The sequence below is a fragment of the Eleutherodactylus coqui genome, chromosome 3 (assembly GCF_035609145.1).
Source record: "Eleutherodactylus coqui strain aEleCoq1 chromosome 3, aEleCoq1.hap1, whole genome shotgun sequence".
In the NCBI taxonomy this organism is placed as follows: domain Eukaryota; kingdom Metazoa; phylum Chordata; class Amphibia; order Anura; family Eleutherodactylidae; genus Eleutherodactylus; species Eleutherodactylus coqui.
Window position 1 is genome coordinate 135,035,048 of NC_089839.1, and position 21,436 is coordinate 135,056,483.

At 41.9% G+C, this 21,436-nt stretch overlaps 1 protein-coding gene across 1 annotated transcript in view; it reads left to right on the plus strand.

Moving 5' to 3' along the window:
• The window catches only part of SMYD3 (SET and MYND domain containing 3), a 649,557-nt gene extending 629,502 nt beyond the window's left edge, over window positions 1-20,055 (plus strand). The window contains exons 11-12 of the mRNA XM_066596110.1: window positions 788-896; window positions 19,809-20,055. Coding sequence (XP_066452207.1) covers window positions 788-896; window positions 19,809-19,910 — 211 coding nt within the window. The 3' untranslated portion in view covers window positions 19,911-20,055. The remainder of the gene's footprint in view (window positions 1-787; window positions 897-19,808) is intronic.
• The last annotated feature ends 1,381 nt before the right edge of the window (window positions 20,056-21,436 follow it).

Genomic DNA, 21,436 nt, shown 5'->3' on the forward strand with positions numbered 1-21,436 from the left:
ATCAACCAGTTAGCCAATATCATTGGACAGTTGGGTTCAATTTCACTAGCTGCACCTAGGCGTGAATACTGTTGAGTCTAAATATCACTTAAATAGAGCCTGTCTGGCAATGTGAAGCATGCTAGGAGGTCTCAAAAGCAACAAATGTTGCCACATTCTACGTTCCTACGAAATAACAATTCTGGAGCATCTTTTCTTTTAACTCTGTGCTGTGCCATTGCACTGTTATTCCTCCTAGGCATTTCTGGATAAATTGACAACTGGGTGTTACCCTTTACAAGGCCCCGGGCTGCCATGACACCTGAACGGCACCCCACAATCTCAATGTGTGGAGGGCATTTTGGACTTCCAAACCCCAATTGAAACATTCAAATGTCAATATCAGAATTGACAGAGGCATTTAACTGCAGTAAACTCCAATTGCTGCTGCTGTGGCCTGGTGTCAGCTGTCAAAGACTGCCAACACTGACATTGTTAAGAGTGAGCCCGTCTTCTGAGCCCACGCCATACAAACTCCACGCACATTCACTGCACATGTACAGTAGGTTTTAACAAGGGGTTAATACATTTCTAGGAGGAATAACAGAAGTGCAGCACAATGTAGAGTTATAAGCATGAATGATCTAAGCTTGTTATTTTATGGGGAAGAGAAGTATTTTCTGAAGCAGACGTGAGGGGAGCGAGTGGTCCGCTTTATCTAATTTGTGTATTTCCATTTCCTACTTTACATCCTGTATATCGAAATAAAAATCTTTTAGGATTAGAAACAATTCTTCTTTTTTTTCAGCTTGTACTATTCAAATCACCACCCGGTCCGAGCCGTGCAGATAATGAAAGTGGGCAAGCTCCAGCTCCATCTCAGCAGGTTTCCCGAAGCTATGACAACACTTAAACAGGTCAGTATTATGTTCAGCTTCTATTAAACTGTCTGGCATTATGTTCTGATGTTTGTTTATAGTGTTTATCTCACTTTGATAATCAGAGTAAAATGTTACATTTTGGAATTCTTTTTTTTACCCAAATAGTATTTATTTCATTATTTGTGGAACAAACAGTAGAATTTTAATGTTTTCTGTGAGGAGTTCAGTGCAGCAGAGAGCTCGCAAATCTCTGTCTTCCCGACATGTCTCCAAGTAGGGATCACTGAAAACAGTGACGTAATAGCAACAGTGCATCATGATTATCAGTGATCTGTATACAGGCGTTGTGCAGAGGAGAAACAGATTGTATCCTCTCAGCATGCCCTCCAGCCTTCTCTGCCACAGGGGATGCCCATGGCATCATTAAATGTAAGTATGATTTCTTTATCCCCTTAACAACCAAGCACGGTAAATATACGGAGATCGGTCCTGGGCTTTAATAGCAAAACTATGGTTTAGGATTAAAGCTTCTGCTCTTGCGATCAAGCAGGAGCCGGTCGGGTCATTAGCAATTAGTCACAGCTGAGAACCCGGAGGAGAAGGGAGAAACGGTTTTTAACCATTTCTGCCTTCTCTTTTCCCAGGTGCATAGCGCTCAATGAGCGCTATGTACTAAGAAGTGGAAGTGTTTCTTCCACTACATGACCCGATGATCACGTGACCACCAGGAGCCCCCTGTCACAGCAGAGCTTCAGGGTCCCAGCACACCCAGATCAGCTCTGCTAGTGACTATTGTCACTGCAAGAGGATGTTTTCCTTGTAACTGGGGCTCCTATGGATGCCCCAGCTACAGGGAAAAAGTGTGTAATAAAAAAAAAAAGACCACGTGAATGACCCCCAGTGGTCTTATATGATGTCATGGAGGACATAGATTGTAAAAAAAAGTTGTTACAAAAAAAGTTTTAAAAAATTACAGAATAAAATAAAAATATATACACATAAAAGAAAATGACCCAAAGCCAACACCAACCAAAACTGTCGCCGTATGCACCCTGTAATCCAAAACCATACATATTATATATCAAAACATCCAAAACATTTTAGGTAAAATCCCTAAAAGTGTCTGGTCCTTTAGGTACAAAGTGGCCTGGTCCTTAAGGGTTTATTCTGCAGCACTTTGTTCAGGGCACTACCTGAAATGGAAGTGATTTTTTTCAAACTCCTGTTACTCTTGGGATAATGGCCTTACTCTGCTGATGGCACTGTAGGAATATGCCGCGCCATCAAAGATGGAACATCAATTAGCACCCCTAGGCACTGTGACTGCTCCATTAGCTCTCTAATTTACATGGATGTAGTGCAAAGAAATGAAACACTTTATGCAGTGATTTAAAAATCACTGCCAGTCACCATACTGACTAATTTAAATGCCCCAGCAAGCAGACGGGCAGATTGCTATATGGAGAAGCATGTGTATGCCTTATCTATGTGCAAGTATACAAGTATAGTACAAAGCTGCCACTCCCCCCCCCCCCCCCCCCCCCCCCGTATGTGGTCGGCATGTGAGTGGTTGTTCATCAGCATTTGCACCTGTGCAATGTTCCTCCTTATAGCAATCTGCCCATCTGCAGGCTAAGGGATGTGGTGTCTACACTTACCCTTATATTGTGTGTATCAGTATATTGCTAAGTATGGCCACTGACAGTGATTTTCATATTCATATGTCCTTTTCCTGTGATTTGTTTGCAATGTCAGTGTAAAGACTTGCAAGAAAACAAGGGCCCTTGATGTGTGTTACGAGCTTGCATACTTTAACCAAAATATTAACCAATACCCTTTACTCATCTGTATTTATAGTTGTTTTTGCCATATGCAATCTGGCTTTAAAGGCTGGGGTGGCAGTGCTAGTGTGGTTCACTTTTGAGGTGCAGGGCAACTTGCCGGGCTGCATCGTATGTGGTGTCATTAGTAGGTTGTAAGCCTGCGTGGTGCACCACACATATTAATGGGATGGACACCCTTTGTATGCCTTATCTATATGCAGGAATAATACTAAGCAGTCACTTTCCCTAATATGTAGCAAGTGTGTGAGTGGCTGTTCATCACTATATTACACCCATGCAATGCTCCTCTATATAGTAATCTTCCCATCAGGATGCTGAGTGATGTGGTTTTACACCTGCCCTTTTATTTTGTATCAGTAAGCCAGTAAGTATGGCCGCCTTCTGTGATTTTTAAATTGATATGTCCTTTTTCTGTAATTACTTTATACAATGATTTGACCAATGGTAGTTTTGGTACCAGACAGTGTTACCTTCTCGTTCATGTCAAATTGCAATTCTCAAGATGGGACACATTTTTTAGCTTAATGGGTTAGACCCCATTTAAATATGCGTTACATTAGGGCTTTCCATTTCTGTGTTCCGTTTTTGGAACACAGAAACTGAAGTAAAATGGAAATAAACTGATTTGTTTTTTTCCCCATTGATTCACTCTACGAGTTTACTACTTGTGAGTGCATCACGACATAAGTGCATTACTTCTAAAACAGCAGTTTTCTTTATAAGTACTTACATAGTCCTCAGATATGGGATGTAAGCAGCATTCAGGGTATTTTCACAGAGACGTCTTTACACCAACTTCCAAAGTAAAAAGTATTCCTTTTATTCCATTTCTTTGCTAAAAAATGCCTGCAACGTTTCGACTGCAATCCTCAGTCTTTATCAAGCCAATACACAGCATGCAACAATAAATGCCATATATAGTATACACCAATTTAAAAACCACCAATCACCACCACCAACATATAATTGTTAAAAGGAACAGATGTTATTATAGGATGGCTGACTTACCCACACGCTGTGAATACCAATTAGTTCGTCCGGCACACTAGGATAGACCATCCTTTTCCGGTATAGTGGCCGGTATGGGCGCGAAGTATGCTGTAATCCCGCGAGATCTGTCACTGATACTCTGTCTAATGATGTCATCGCGTTGTAATGCGCATGCGCGAGACTCCAAGTCAAAGATCGCGATACTGGCACTTAAGCCACAGTAATACAAAACGTGCTGCCATCATCACAGGCACGCACACACTCGGCTCCAAGGGCAAGTCATCGCGAGAGACAGACGGGAAAAAGACACAAGGAGTCAGGACCACCCACTCTGTGTTCGCAGACAGCGCTGCCAGCACTGCAGCCCCGCTGTCTCAAAGGCAATCGTTTATCAACAAAAGCGCAGTATATACATCATGTAAACTTTATTCACCTGTCACTGTCAAAGGCTTCTATCAATCATAAAGTTATCGTGTTTGCCCATATATATCATACCAATGAGAAGATCCACAAGATGTTTGTTAGATATATAAATGATGTTTATTAAATACATGGCTATTTCATTAAATTATTCCCTAAGTGTAATATTCACAAACATTACCAATCACACAATACAGCAATAGAAGAAATATAATCAATCACCATGTGAGGGCTTAATTAAAGGGATAGTCACAAATGGAAAGATATCTTGGCTGCACTAATTAATCAACCTGCTGGTCGTATTGTATACAAAAAAATGCCCCAATTAACATCCTGCAAAGCTCAGTCAGAGCAGTAGCCCAAAAAAAGTTGGGCAAAATATGCCAATAAGTATTCTGTCACAGAAAAAGTTTTTTAAATCTTAGATCAGTACCTTTGATTATCGACTTACATAGTCCCCAAATTTTACTAATAGAAGTATCTAGGCTGGTACACTGCAATACTTGTTTGTCCGCTGTCTTCCATAGTACCCTTCGGTTCTGTAGAACCCAGGATGTTGTCAAATATGTATGCTGTTGTCTGATTTATATAATGATTAGAGATGAGCGAGCATACTCGTCCGAGCTTGATGCTCGTTCGAGTATTAGGGTGCTCAAGATGCTCGTTACTCGAGACGAGCACCACGCGGTACTCGTCTCGATTAAACGAGCACTGACCATTGAATTCAATGGAGCCGGCAATACAGTCGGCTCCATTGAAAGCAATGGGCTGCCGGCGATCGCGGGATGAATTGTCGGGAAGGGCTTAAATATATAAGCCCTTCCCTGCAATTCATCCAGAAATGTGTAAAAATAAAGAAAAAAATATACTCACCTTGTCCCGGCAGAATGATGTTAGCCCATTGAATTCAATGGAGCCGGCAATACAGCCGGCTCCATTGAAAGCAATGGGCTGCCGGCGATCGCGGGATGAATTGTCGGGAAGGGGTTAAATATATAAGCCCTTCCCTGCAATTCATCCAGAAATGTGTAAAAATAAAATATATACTCACCTGGTCCCGGCAGACGGAGTTCAGCGCGGCCAGCGGCAGTCCTCCTGAACTGCTCTGAACAGCTGTGAGTAGTATTCAGCAGCCGGGTATTTAAAATCCCCACCTGCTGAATGAGCTGCCTCTAATTGGTCACAGCCTGACCAATCAGAGGCAGATCTCACTCACACACCCATTCATGAATTCATGAATGGGTGAGTGACTGCTGCCTCTCATCTGATTGGTCCCGCTGAGCCAATGAGAGGCAGCAGTCACTCAGCAGTCCAACAATACAATAATATCGCAGACCTTGATATCGTTTTCACTGTCCAAAATCGGGACCGAGATATATAACATTATAACACAACGATCTGTGACTGTCTGTTAGCAAATAGACATATGAATATCATCGCAACTTATAATTTTATTGTTATATAACTAATAACCAGATAACAATAACAAAAAGGAAAAGAGAAAAAAAAAAGTTAAGGGGAGGAAAAAACACAAAAACAAAAATCTAGACCCGCTATGACCACAGAGTCATATAGCAACTCCTTTTTTTTTCCCCCCCAGGTCCGAAAAAGGACTGCACCATTTTTTCCTTGAAAAGCGATGTTTTTGCCCAATCTATTTGGAATAAAAATGGCAATTTGTCTAGAAATAATTTTAATAGAGGGCTCGTCGGATGTATCCACACCTGTAGAATAGCCTTTAGTCCCGCCGCCGCCATGTATTTGCGAACACAAGGGCTCCTGCGGACAAAAATTAGTCAGGTGTGCATAGGTATAATCACTGACTCGGGACCAGAAAGCCTGAATTAGAGGGCAAGTCCATAAACAGTGCTATAGGTTAGCATTTGGTGCTTTACATTTAAAACAGTTTGAAGTGGGATATATTCCCATGTGGTATCCTCTTACAGGGGTTAGATAGGACCTGTGAACAACCTGTAACCTCATTTCCAGGAATCTAGTCAAGGGTAGATATTTGTGGGCCGATGACACGGACTCCATAATCAGTATAGGTTTAAGATTTGGGTTATCCAAAGACCACTTTCCATTATAGTCTCTTATGTGGCGTAGATTGATTCCACCATTGACTTTATGTTTATGTAACACTTTGATGGCTATGCGCGGCCGCTTGCCCCCAAATAAAGTTTCTGTACAGATAATTGATCTTTTTTTTATATCTTTTAACTTTAGGAATGTGGGTAAAGTATGTAAAATGTATAGCAGGCGGGAAAATTCTGTCATTTTTAGGAGATTGGCTCTCCCCAAGAATGACACTGTAAAACTTTTACATAAACTCAAGCTAATTTCCAGTTTTTTAATGTAGTGTTCTATGTTTATATTATACAGTTTAGAAGGATTCCTTGTAATCCGAATCCCCAGGTACTGTATAGAGTGCTTTTCCCAATGGAAGGGATATTGGGCTGCCCACAAAGGCTTAGCCGGCCCCTTGAGCAGTAGAGCTTCCCACCAATTCTCTCAATTTCTTGTAACAGTGGTGTTAAGGTCTCTTTTGCATTGTTGATTATTAGCAGTATATCGTCTGCGAATACTTCTACTTTAATTTCTAAGTCAGCGTAACCCACTCTTTTGAAAAGTGTAGTATGTGTTAAATGTCTGAGTAATGGGTCTATAGATACACTAAAAAGCAACGGGGAGAGAGGGCAGCCTTGACGGGCTCCTCTGAATATATCAATAGCCGGGGTATTAGGGCCATTAACTGTGAGAACTGGGGTAGCATTTGTGTGTATTGCACTGATATAGTTTACAAAAGTCTGTCCAAAGCTGCGTCTTCCCAGCACCGCATTCAGAACAGGCCAGGCCATTTTGTCAAAGGCTTTTTCTGCATTCTTTTACACAGGATGATTATCATTCAAAACCCTACGGGAGCACGAACAACCAGAAGGATAATCGTCTTGTGTAAAGGAGCCTTTACAGAGCTCTAATACTGATGTGAATGAGGCCTTACCAATATATGATATATAACCATGCGAAATACATATGCTACAAACTAGCTCATATGCCCGGCTTCGCCCGAGTTAATTTGGTACTGGTGTTTATCTGGTGAAGTCATGGTTACTTTAGAGTACAAATAAACTCAGATAAGATAGATTTAATAGTTTAATGGGAAATAAATTAATTTTTTTTCAAGATTCACAATTTTATTGTAAGTTATCACAGTTGGACAATGAATTTCACAAAAACGCCTGCCTATTACCTGAAGTTAAAGGCCTAAAGGTAGCGTGTGTGCCAAAAGAACTTTCCTAGGCTTTATATACTTTTGAAAAAAAACCCTCTCTCATAAATCGTATTTCTTGCTGATTTTCAGTGCATAGGCAGATAGAAGAGATATTTTTTCATTACATAGAGGCCAGTTAGATTCTTTCAGAGTATAGGCAGATAGAAGAGAGATTTTTCTCAAACTGTATGTAAAAATTTCCCTCCACAAAATGTCCACCCCTCACACGCTGCTCATTACACACAGATCAGTTAGATTCCTCTCAGTGTATAGGCATATAGGAGAGAGATTTATCTCAGACTGTATGTGAAAATGCCACTACACAGAATGTCCACCTCTCACACGCAGCTCATAACACACAGATCAGATAGATTCCTCTCAGTGTATAGGCAGATAGGAGAGAGATTTATCTCAGACTGTATGTAAAAATTTCCCTCCACAAAATGTCCACCTCTCAGACGCTACTTATAACACACAGATCAGATAGATTCCTCTCAGTGTATAGGCAGATAGGAGAGAGATTTATCTCAGACTGTATGTGAAAATGCCACTACGCAGAATGTCCACCTCTCACACGCTGCTCATAACACACACATCAGATAGATTCCTCTCAGTGTATAGGCAGATAGGAGAGAGATTTATCTCAGACTGTATGTGAAAATGTCATTCCACAGAATGTGCCACCTCACACATTGAGTGAGTGAGCCAGTGAGGGCTTTCGTCTTTTTATATATATATATATATATATATATATATATATATATATATATATATATATATATAGATAGATAGATAGATAGATAGATAGATAGATAGATAGATAGATATAGATATATATATATATAGAGAGAGAGATATGAGAACCTTTTATGAGAAAAGCTTAGTAATTACAATATCTTATCATGTTATCTACATTATTGGAGCTTTCCTCCAGTTTATTTTTTTTCTTTAGAACACTCTAATGTATCAAACATTATTAAAGATAAAAAGTACAAGTGTCTCTTGCAAGGAAATACATTATAACAAGTTTGGGAAATCTAAAAAAATCAACAACTGAAAAAATACCAGTATCGTTTCTGAAGGAATTCTTATTTTCCATAATTAACACTGAAGACCAACCCCGGGTCCTTCTGAAGACTGAAGAGCTGTTGGCTACTGCTTTGCATATAATTGCACACTGTGTATAGAAGAAAGTTGCCCTTCAGCAATTTTGAGAATACAAACTCTGCAGGATCAGCATCCTGTAAATGTCCCAGATGTGATTACTACGGTATCGCTAGTGACACTAATATCTGGTAGCATCTGTAGTGCAGAAAAGAGCTACAACCTGTTTATTCACTAGTGGCCATTTCATTAGAGAGGGAAAGGAGCAGGAAATATCCTATCTACCCGTTATAGCCCCCCACATGCTGTTCTTATGCAGTGGTGAATTCTGCAAATTGCATGTGGTAATTGTGTCCGTTTCTCACAGAAATGTAATAAGCAGCAAAACCTCTCAATTACTTTTAGGTGTTTTAATAGCAGTGAAAAGATGACAGTAATTAGAATGACCACAAAAATACTCTGCTTTGGCAATTACTGCAAGACATTTGTGTGAATTATCTGAGAAGACCTCGTCTGGCTCCTGTGAAACAGGTTTATATATACAAAATAGAAAACTTCATTAGGAAGAAAATAAATATTTGCTTATTATTATTTGCTTCTTTAATGTTACAGAATCTCAAAGGGTTTTCTCATTAAAGACCTTTATTCCTTGGCCACATGATACGGAATAAATGTCTTCTTGTTGGGAGTCCCACCATTTGGACCCCAGTGATCCTGATATCTGCAAACCCCAAATGTCCCATGTGAATGCAGTGTTAGTGCACATTTGTGACCACTGCTTCATTTACTTCTAAGTTATAGGGGTGATCAACACGATTAGGCCTCTCTCTCTGTCCCATAGAACTGAATAGAGCAGTGGTCACGCATGTACAGCACCACTCCATTTACATGGGGCATTCTGGGTGTACAGATCGCACAGAGTTTGGAACCCCAACTCCAGCTATCCAACATTTGTCCTATATGCTGTGGAAAGGAGATAAATATCTGTAATGCAAAAATCCCTTCAGCCCTTTAAAGGACCAAGTGCGGTAAATATACGGCACTTGGTCCTGGGCGTTAATCCCGGCCGATAGCAAAAATACGGCACGGGATTAAAGCCTCTGTTCTACAATCAAGCAGGAGCAGGTTGGGTTCTTAGTTGTCAGAAACAGCTGAGAACCTAGAGGAGAAAGGCGAAGCATTTTTTAACTGTTTCTGCCTTCTTCTTCCCAGTTTACATAGCACTTAATGTGCACCATGTACTAAAAAGTGAAAGTGGAAGTGTTACTTGATCACGTGACTACGTGACCGCGAGCTACGGTGGAAAAGTATGAAATTTTAAAAAAACAAAACCCATGTGAATGACCCCCACAGGTCTCGTGAGGGTCATAGATGGTTAAAAAAAATTACAAAAATAAGTTAAAAAGATTACAGAATAAAATAAAACTATATACATAACAAAAGAAAATGACCCAAAGCCGACCCCAACCAAAATTGTTGCGGTATGCGCCCTGTAATCCAAGACTATACAAATTATATATCAAAACGTCCAAAACAACCTGAGGAACCTATTCCCACACTTTATTTTAAAAATAAGCTATACATTTTAAAAATTTTATTAGCTTTTTACATCTCCTAAAACTAAAAAACTGAGAAAAAAAAGTTAGTGAAAAAAGAAATTAAAAAATAGGCCTATATGTCACGAAAAAAAAGGTGCAGCAAAAAGTAACTGAAGAAAAAGAAATAGGGCAGTAAAACTAACACATGGGTAAAATCCCTAAAAAGTGTCTGGTCTTTTCGGTACAAAAGATCCTGGTCTGTAAGGGGTTAAAGTCTTCAGTTACTTATGCATAAGGGTAAAGGCCCTTTTACACGTAATGAATGTTGGGAAAACAATGTCCGACACTCGTCCCTGTGTATACTTGCTTCTATGCTGTTACACAGCACAAGTATCGCCAGATTGCTCACAGCGTGGCCAGCAGGGAGGCAGAGCGGCTTGAGGAGAGTTCTCTTCCTCCGCCCATCTCCATTCACTGTAAGCAGCGGCCGTTCAGTACTGAATGTCTGCTGTTTACATCAAACAGTGTCCAGCCATTAATCGTTCCATTGTGTTTTTTATTTTTCGATGCCACAGAGTTTGAGATATTTTTTCAGTCTTTTAACCCTTTCCAATCCATTTATTTTTTCTCATCCATTTTCGCCAGCTCCAAATAAATTTGAGCTGGGGAGGATGGATGAGAAAAAATAAATTTTCCCTTCACCCTCCTGATCTGACAAAGTTCAGGAGGGTGCAGGTGGTCACTACACCGTGGGGGGAATGCGGAAGTAATACTTCCGCATTCTCCCTTCTGTCTCTCGGCTCAGTGATCATGTGACAGCTGGGGTCAGGTGACGATCCGGTGCAGATGCACTCCTGCACTGCAGTGTTGGGCCTGTACATTGGAGCTGTGGAGGAAAATGATGATGTCGGGGCAGGCCCGACATTGGATTGGAAAGGGTTAAAGCCAAAGTCAAAACTGTATTAAAAAGATTTGGAGATTATAAAAGAAGAACTTACAATACTCCTTCCTGTTTGATTCACTTCCAGCTTTGGCTCAAAAAAAGTCACAGAAATGTAAAAAAAAGTTGTAATTCCAACTTAAAATTGTTTTCCAGTACTACAGAGCTCCTCACACTGGTGAAGGTGATATCAGGCCGCGATTCACAGACCAATATTGCCCTTGCAATGCTTCTAAAAACCCCTGAATGCGAGTCATTTTCACATGAAAACAGCCTCGCATCACTTCGGGGGTTCCCTTCATCCCCGCCGCGGCTTTTAAAGCCGTGGCAGGAGATGGCTATGTTCTCCCATTGTTTTCCTATGGCGGGCAATATTGCAAAAACAAATTGCTATTTTTTTCCACACAGCATCGCAGGAGTTAAAACATCACAAATTAGAATGGAACCATTGAAAATCATTGGTTTTATAATCAAGCTTTTTTACTCACTCTCGCATTGCGAGAAAATCGTCCGATTTTTTTCGCCAGTGTGAAGGAGCCCTAACATTGTCCCTCTGGATATGTCATCAATGTTTGATAAGCAGAGGTGTGACTCCTGGGACCACCAGCAATTAGCATATCGAAGGTGCCACAGCTTGGATATGATGAGCTGCAGCATCAGACACAGTTGCTTCTATGAACATGCACTTGTGCCAACGAAGAGTAATCCGTAGGGGTACCAACCGAGGTTTCATCAGAGGTTGTCAACAGCTGTCTCTTGTCAGATGCCCCTCCATGTGTGACCATAACATGGATGGAGCTGCCTGCTGTTTGGTGGGAGAAGGCTGTGCCAACCACTGGGCATAGCTTCAAGATTTATGAAACAGTAGGAAAACGTCTAAAAAGAATATATTAGTAAGTTGCTTATTTTAATGTTTAACCACAAATTGTATATAGTGTACCTAGAGTGGCCAACCCCTTTAATCACTGTATAATGGAAAGTTGAGCAGTCATCTAATATACTCACCCCCATATGAGAATTAACCCGTTAAAATTTGCGTATTGCACACTCAAAAACAGGCTCATGTAAGTCAGCCCTAAATTACCTCTCCTCCTCCCACCCAGTGCCACAGCCCCAGTCTCTGACACTCCGATCCTGGAAGAAGCTGCTGTGGTCCTGTGCTGTACATGTAACCGGTCAGCCAATCACCAACTTGAGTGGTCACGTGGCATTCAAGGCAGTATCACTGCTGTTGCCAGCACCTGGCACAGTGGTAATATGTACAATGGAGAGCATGCGACCACTGCAGCTTCTTCCTGGATCACAGTGGCGAGGATCACGGCTCTGTTACTGGATGGGGGGGTCGGTAAGAAGGGCTTAGTTTATCGGTTTTATTACATTCCCTACTGATAATATTTTTTTAGTCCCTAAAAAAAAAACCTTTAAATCTGACATTGGCAAATGATTCCGGAGTGTATCAGCACTCTCCCATGAAACTGTGTCATATATGTACAGATGTAAGATACATACAAGGTATCCAGGAAAGTGAATGTAGCACATTGAATACATCTAGTAAATTGTTCAACTTTTTACGTTTCTGACAATCTCATTTGAAAACAGTATCTGTCAAATGTGCTGACAAAGAAGAATACACTTTTTTGATGTTCTCTCTAGATTTTCTTATAAAATGTCTCAGAAGCCTGAAGAAATAGCTGAACTGCGTGCTCATTAATAGAGGATAACGGCACCAGTGTCTCATTTAGTTCACAATTCCATTTCCCTGTAACAGACCTTGTGCCCATTCCACTGCATGTTCTCATTATGCAGAAAACTGCGCAAAGTCATTTGCTGTGTGAGTCACATCAGAACTCATTCATTTTAATCAGTCTGGGATGAAATACAAAGTACCAAAAGAGCCGTCTTCTGCTTTCTGCCATATGTGTATAGCACAGTTTTAGCTAATCGTTTTTCGTTATCATGATCCAACATTGTGGTAATCAATCTGCAAACTTTTATGTGCTTTGTGATTTTAGGCAGCCAGATTCCCATTTCAGTTTGGATAGGAGAAAAGGTGTATTTTGCTTTCATTTGTATTAAAAATTATCATTTATTTTAGTTTTTTTTCATTTCCTTTAATCTGAAGGTAAGAGATCTGTGTGGATGACATCAGGAGTCTATTATAATGTCAACATATTCTACTAGTTTATGAATATTTAGGTTACTTAGGCAGAACTTCAGAGCTTTATGTGTCACCACTGATGTTTCATGTAGTTAGCTCACACAAAAAAATTATTTATTGTACAAAAAATAAAAAAAGAAGCATATTTTACAACTTGCTCACTATATAGAGTTTAAGGGCCATACATGCAGATTCTGCACTCCTGCTATAATGAATGGCTGGGCAGCGCAACAGTGTGTCAGCAACAAATTGTATTTTAGCACAATGTACAAAGATAATGTACATAAAAAATATAACAGATGTTCAGAAAAGCAAAATCTCTTTTTTTTTCTTTTTCCATTAAACAGCATCACTCTTGTCAATGGGCTGTCTGTAGAGATGAGCGAGCACGCTAAGTAAGGTCAGTTACTCGCTCCTCCGAGCGTGCTCAGGGGGGGCGGTGGGGGGTAGCGGGGGGGAGAGAGAGATCTCTCTCTCACTCTCCCCCGCTCCCCTCCGCTCTCTCCTGCCGCCCCCCCGAGCACGCTCGGAGGAGGAGGCAGTTACTCGAGATGAGCGAGGCTTGCTCGAGTAACTGACTTTACCGAGCATGCTCACTCAGCTCTAGCTGTCTGGTATTGCAATTAAGCTCCAATAACTCTAATAGTGCTAGACCACAATACCACATACATCCAAGGGCAAGTGTTGGGAAAGGTATTGTTTCTCCTTAAGGTGAATTTCTCCTCTGGGAAATATGCAAATAGGGAAGATGGAACAATACTTCTGCATCGCCACCAATTGGAAGGCAGCATTTCTGCAAGTCAATGTTAGACTTTTTACATAAGCCTTATAACAATGACTGGGAATTGAAAACCAAGCCAGAATCCATACACAGACACCTGTTTTGCCCCCCCCCCCCCTCATCAGTGTGCAGTAGGTTACTGGCTTTGCTAGTGTAAGGCCTATGACTTTGGTTAGGAAGGTTGTCATTTATCCTTAAGGAGAGCATCTAGAGCAGTAGTGGCGAACCTATGGCACGCAGAGCCCTCCCTACAGGCACGTGCCGCCATTGGCCGCTCACCACTTGTGAATACTGGCAGGGGCCGTGGCTCCCCTGCCAGCATTCACTCAGCTGCGCTGCTAGCAGCGCCGATCCCGGCACACACTGCGCCGTCAGTGTGCAGCCGGGATCCTCCTCCCTCGATGTCTCCTCAGTACGCATATTAACTTTTTCCACAACACTTCTGCCCTGTTTAGCAGGTTGCTGGAATTGCTGAATAGGGCAGAAGTGTTGTGGAAAAAGTTAATATGCCCTTGGTACTGGTGTATTATGTCGCCACCAGGAGTAAGGAGTGGCGACATAATACACCTGATTCACGCCCCCAGCTTTTGATTGGTGGGGGGTGGAGGACTGAGGCGAGGTGAGGCTGGGAGCGCCAGCACAGGCAGTGCAGGGCCTGGCCAGCGGCCCCAGCATAGAGGACAGCTCCGAGGCAGGGAGTTTCGGGACAGAGGACAGTGGTGGCAGAGGCTGAGGCGCAGGAGGAGAGAGCACCACAACTGTGAGTGGGGGAGGCCACTATGAGATGTCACTATTATGTGGGAGCCGCTGTGGAAGGGTCGCTATTACTCTGGGGGCCACTGTTACGCTAGGGGTGGCTGTGGGGGGGGGCGCTGTTACGCTGGGGGCCGCTGTAGGGGGTCGCTATTACGCTGGAGGCCGCTGTGGGGGGTCGCTGAGATGCTGGGGGCCGCTGTGGGGTGTCGCTGTTACGCTTGGGGCCGCTGTGGGATGTCACTGTTATGGTGGGGGATGTTGCTGTTACACTGGGGGCCGCTGTGGGAGGGTCGCTGTTACACTGGGGGCCGCTGTGGGAGGGTCGGTGTTACGCTAGGGGCGGCTGTGGGAGGTCGCTGTTACGCTAGCGGCGGCTGTGGGGGGGCCGCTGTTATGCTGGGGGCTACTTTGGGGGGTCGCTGTTACGCTGGAGGCCGCTGCGGGATGTCGCTGTTACGCTGGGTGCCACTGTGGTATGTCACTGTTATGCTGGGGGCCACTGTGGGCTGTCGCTGTTATGCTGGGGGCTACTGTGGTGGGGATCCGCTGTAACATTGGGGGCCGCTGTTGGGGGGGGGGGGCGCTGTAACGCTGGGAGATGCTTTGGGGGGGTCGCTGTAATGCTGGGAGCCGCTGTTGGGGGGTCGCTATTACCGCAGGGAGCCGCTGTGGGGGGGGTTTGCTATTAACGTTAGGAGCCGCTGTGGGATGTCGGTGTTATGCTGCGGCCGTTGTGGAATGTCACTGTTACACTGGTGGCCACTGTGGGATGTTGCTGTTATGCGGGGGGGCTGTGGGGAGTCGCTATTAATGTGGAGGGGGGGCTGGTATGCTGGGGGCCGCTGTGAGGGTGGGCCGCTGTTACGCTGTGGGGGGGGCTGTTATGCTGAGGGCCGCTGTGGGTGGGGGCTGCTGTTATGCTGGGGCCGCTGTGTGGGGGGGGTCGTTATTAATGCTGGGGGCTGCTGTGGGGGGAGGGGGTCACTATTATTGCTGGGGGCCGCTGTGGAGTGTCGCTATTACACTGGGGGCCGCTGTGGGGGGTCGCTATTACTGCTGGGGTATGCTTACATGTGGTGGAGATGGACAGGGCTGTTTTACAATAGACAGGTGCAGATTTTGACAGCTTTTTGGATGTGGAAATGCTGCAGACTTTTCCACAGAAATTTCTGCTGAGGACATTCTGCAGCATTTCCGCATCCAAAAAGCAGTTAAAATCTGCACGCTGTCTATTTTGAGGCAGCCTTGTCCTTTTTAGAATGACGGGGGTAAAATCATACGTCGTGATAAGCCCCACCCCCTGACGCCTTGGCACTTTGCAGTAAATAAGTGGGTTTTAGGTTGTAGTTTGGGCACTCGGTCTCTTAAAGGTTTGCCATCACTGATCTAGAGGGTGAGTGAGGACACTTATAAGACCATCTATGCTCCTTTAGGATACCCTTCCTGACTCACATCATAGGCCTCTTACTAACCAAGCCAAAAAACTACTGCAAACTGATGAGGCTCAAAATCACCGAAACAGCTGTCTGTGTATGGATTTTGGCCTGGTTTTCAATCCCCAATCATTGTTATAAGGGGTGTAGAAAAAGTCTATCCTTAAGGGCAAGAGTGGCATGGAATCTGGAAAAAGTAGACTGCTTGTTTCTAGTCTCTAGTCTGTAAAGCAACCCTCCATAAAAGCTCTGCCCCAGGACGGGAGAAGGAAGGAGTTATATTACCTGCCGTTGTTCTTCTTTACCGCTCCCTCATTTCCAGGCCTCGTTTTCAGGCTTCCAAAATGAATGCTGCAATTTTCTAACTACCAGATGTGCATTGCTGATCATGTGATCAGCTCTTGCGAAACAGACAGCAGGTGTAATGTGTTAGTAGTCTTACACTACCAATGCACTGTTGGGATTAGATTGACTGAAAATTGCATTGGCCATCTTGGATGCCTGAAAATGTGACCCAGGACCAGTGGATTGTAAGCACATCAGAAAAGAACTATTGCAGGTAATGTAACCCTATCCCTCTCCAGTCCTAGGCCAGATTATTGTTCTGAAATGGGTGGGTTGTAACCTTCTTTAGACTATATTTTACCTATATGCAGTACAGTACATCCAGCAACCAATCCAGTGATTTAATGAGAACCTCACAGATTTACTTCATACCTCCTTAAGTCCTTTCCATAATAGTACACTCACATATCCTTAAATAGTTACCGTATTTTGAGTCGGCTTGTGTTAATGTGATAGTCAACCAGTAGAAGTTCAAATCACTTTAAGTAAAATGATGTTTTTGTGGTGGAAAAATCATTCTAAAATGCTGGCAACCAGGAGTCTCTCTTCTGATTTGCCATCCACTACCTGTTGTCTGTCTCTAATAACAAAGATACCAAGATGGATTATAGAATGTGGGGGAGAGTAATGAATTATGCTGTACATAAAAAGTCTATGGAGGGGGGAAAGAGAAAGGAAATACATTCAAAGAGACATTACAGCAGTTGTTAGTGATTTACATCTACTAAAATCACGTCTACACTTGTCAGTACTGCTATACAAGAACTGATGATAAATACAGGATACATATATTGGCCAGAAATACTGTTATTCTTCATGTACACACACAGCAACTTATTCTGAAAGTCATGTGAAAGTGTGGGTACACTTTACTATTATGATATAGGGAGGATGTGAGCCCAAAACTGTGTCCGTCTGATCACTTGAGGGTACCAGTTGTATTATACATCTGGTGTCCATCACTAGAATCCGGGATCAGAGAGCTTATTACTGCCGAATCTGTAATGATTCCTAGAATAAACAGTGAGCATTGACAAAAATAAATAGAAAAGGGAATACAGAATTCTAGGTTTTAGTTCATCTGATCTCTGCACCAGTGCAATACAATGTGACCAAAGAGTCCTATGTACCTCAAAATGACATCAATGAAAACAGCAAGTTGTCCTGCAAAATAATAAGCTGTCATGTAGTCCACAGGATGGAAAAATTAAAAAAAAAGTTATTACAGCAACACCAAAAATAAATTATTTAAAGTTTAAATATAAAGTAGTTTAATTGTGCAAAAGTGGGGAAGAATAAAAAATACATACGGTATGTATACATGTACAATATAAAATCTTAACTTCCCACAGAATAAAGTTATGATGTAATTTATACTGCACAATGATCACCATACAAGCAAAACCCAAAAATTGTACTCCAAAATAGTGCCATAAAAAGCTACATCTTATACTGTAGAACACAAGCCCTCATATGGCGCTGTTATCGGACAAGTAAAAAAAAGTTGTGTTTTTTTACACGTGGCGAGGATTACAGTATAAAAAATCGTATTCAGTACCAAACTAAGTTGTGTCCCTAACAGGTTAAACAACTTCTACCTCTACACTTCTCAGAATTTTAGGAGAAGGAAATCCCATAAAATCAGGGCTTTAATAGCTGGCCTCATAATGCACCATTAAGGGAGGGGGGCAAAATTTATGTGAATAGCACACCATTAGCACTATAGTAACATAGTATGTAAGGCCGAAAAAAGACACATGTCCATCCAGACGCCTAATCTCCTAATATTGAGGAGACCGGTATCCAGATGCTTAATTTCCTAATATTGAGGAGACCGGTATTCAGATGCCTAATCTCCCGTTTCTACTATAACGAGGCACACTGACTAAAAGGTAAATTAACTCATTGTCCCCTCGGCATCATCAGGGGAATGGGCAACCACAGCTTTTAAGGGGAGTGGTCATCTCTTCTGACATACCTGCATTTGAAAAGAATTTGTATTCCCTATAAAATAACACTTCTGTAGCCTCTTTTTCTTAGAACTTTATGTGGTGCCTTTCCTCCGTTTATTCCTTTTATAAATGTATGAATAACTTGACAACTGTGTGTCACCATTACCCTTGAAGAAGGCATATGTCCCTCCACAGTCTGATACTGTCAGCACTGATTGGACAATGTAAGAGAGTGCTGGGACGCAACCCCAACTGGTAACACCCAGTTGACACTTTATCCATTAATTCCTAAGAGGAATAACAGGAGTACAGCACAGTGCAGAATTATAAGTAAAGATGCTCCATGATTGTAATATTATAGGTAATACATATTTACTAAGAGAGACGCGTCATGAAAGGTGACAAATCTCCTTAACCTCTCTCTCTCTACAAACCTATTTATATTTTATTATGATAGAAATAAATAGTTTATTTGAATAGCCTGTTAGAAGTCTGCATAACTAGTGGGGTTTTCTGCCCTTTGAGTTGTTTTGTGTTCCATGTATGCTTCATATTGAACTCCATTACTTTTCTTTGTACAGAGTGCACTGTGCAATATCTAGTATGCAAGATACAATTAAGCATTCTTCCCATTTAAAGGCTTTACACAATTTCAGAGATGAAGCAGTATTATGTATTGTGCTGGACAGCACATTGACTGATTCGGTGCGAAACAATAAAACTGGAACATCATGATAAGGGATACTGAATGCTGAACTTGGTTTCCGCAGATCAGAAGCAAATAGTCTTTCTCAGAAAATTAGCTTTAATTCAATGTGCAGTGGTGTAGTGGAGCCAGGGCTTATGTATGTTTGTTTTTTGCTAAAGCCAGAAAGCTAATGTAGTTAGAAGAGGTAAAGAACCTGAAGTGACATCATGGTTACATGACCATTACTGCACAGGTCTTCAACACAGCCATAGTCTGTAGAGAGGAAAGCATGCAGAGCAGGTAAGAGACTGCAGAGCTCTCCTCCATCCCAACTCCAGCATCATCTTTTTTCTTTCCAGACTCTGCTCTGGGGTGGGATGCTAATACTTATAAGGGAAGGGTGGATAACGACCATTAAGACCCCCTCCGATTCTGAGAACAGTGGGTCTGATTGGTCCCCAAAGGGGTGGAGTAGAGATCAAACCACTCATTTCAATGAGTGCACCGAAGATTTCCGAGTGCTTCAACTCGCCAATTTGCAGCTCTGTCATTGAATGGAGCGGAGGCGCGCGAGTGTATCAACAAGATCCTTTTTTTTGGGATCAGTGGGATCCCAGCTGTCCGACCTGTGGATAGGGGATAACTTCATCCTACCAAAACACTCCTTAATGGTTATTTCAATATTGAAATCTGTTCTTACACTTACCTACTTTTCTCATGTTTTTCAGGCCTTTGAGATCATGAAAGTTACACATGGAAGAGACCATGGTTTGACGCAAGATTTGATAGAGCTCTTGGGAGAATGTGAGATGGGAATGAAAGTAACATAGAGAAAACTCCTCCTATTTCACCATGTATAAAAGCATATCCTTTGATGCTACCGTTGCTAGATTATATTACATATGTATAGTAGACCTGCAAATGTACCAAGAATATGCTCCATGGCCATCTATATGTTATAAATAAAAGTGCTATACTGTGCTTCACAGTAGACTTTGTTACTAGAACAGTTTTGCCTGTTATCAGTTGACACCAGATGGGGGTCATCCAAATAGCTGTATTACAGCTGGGTTTGTGCACTGCCCATGACTGGATGGTAATATCTTACTCAAAAATGTCACTAAATCTTTTCCTTGTGGGTTCAAATGGAGACTCCGTTTTGTGTTGGACTGATTAACCATTCTGATGCTAGTTAGCACTTAATGTTTCCCAGTGGGAAAGCTATGACCCAGGATTTGTCAAAGGTTTCTTATAAGGGTGACTACCCACTACCGTTTTTTTTCTGCTGCAAATTCACAGTGTTTTTTTTTTCCAGATGTCTATGGGACTTTCTAATGGTAAAATCGCAACACACAAAAGAAACCCAGCTTTTGGACCCACAGTTGTGACCCTTATTGCTACGTCACTGCTCAGGGAGGGTGCTGCAAACTGTATGTACACTTGTACATTGGCAGGTCCAGTCAGTGCTACAGATTGCCTGGGGCCCCTTGCCTTACGCAATTGCCCAGTCCACCTCCCCCCCCCCCCAAAAAAAAATGCCCTCCCTATTCACTATAAAGATAAATGGAGAAATTACCCCGCCAGAATGTTGGAGGACACGGTGATAATAGGCGGATATTCATACTTCCAAATATTATAACCTAGTAAATGAAACCACTATCATAGGAATAAAATATTACAGCTACGCGGCAATCCATTTCACATCCTGATTACACATTGAATGACATTTCACAATGAAGTGAAATTAAATACTTATCGGAGCAATTTGAAAAATAGTGTTATCATCCAAAGGCAAGAAGAATTGTGAGAAGACGCAGCATTAGGTATGTATATTACTTTCTCCACCACTAGAAGGTCTTAATGAAAATAGAAGCTTTAGATTGAAATGTCTTCATTCATTTCATTTAGATTCATGGCAATAGTCTTTAAGATATTGCTTGCTAGAAGCAATACCCAGGAGAAGTGGCCGTAGTTGGGGATTATCTTTGTACTTCTATCACACTTCTTTTATAATTACATGGCCCTTTCCTATCTGGAAGAACATAGGAGATGAATCCTGAAGTTACAAAACTGCATTTTATATGATCCTCAATTCACTCCTATGATCATATAGATAAACTACTGCAATCATTGTCCATAAGACGTACAGTAAGGAACATAACTACATTTTCCTGGCTATTATATATATAGAATAGAATCAAACATGTTCATTACTCTCATACAAATAGATTGTGATAGCAGTTGGTTGTGTAGAGCGCTTTCACAAGATTGACATATGACTAAAGTCTGTAACTTGAAATTATAAACATATAATACAATGTGTGCTTTTTTAAAATATGTCAAGAATGGTAAGGGA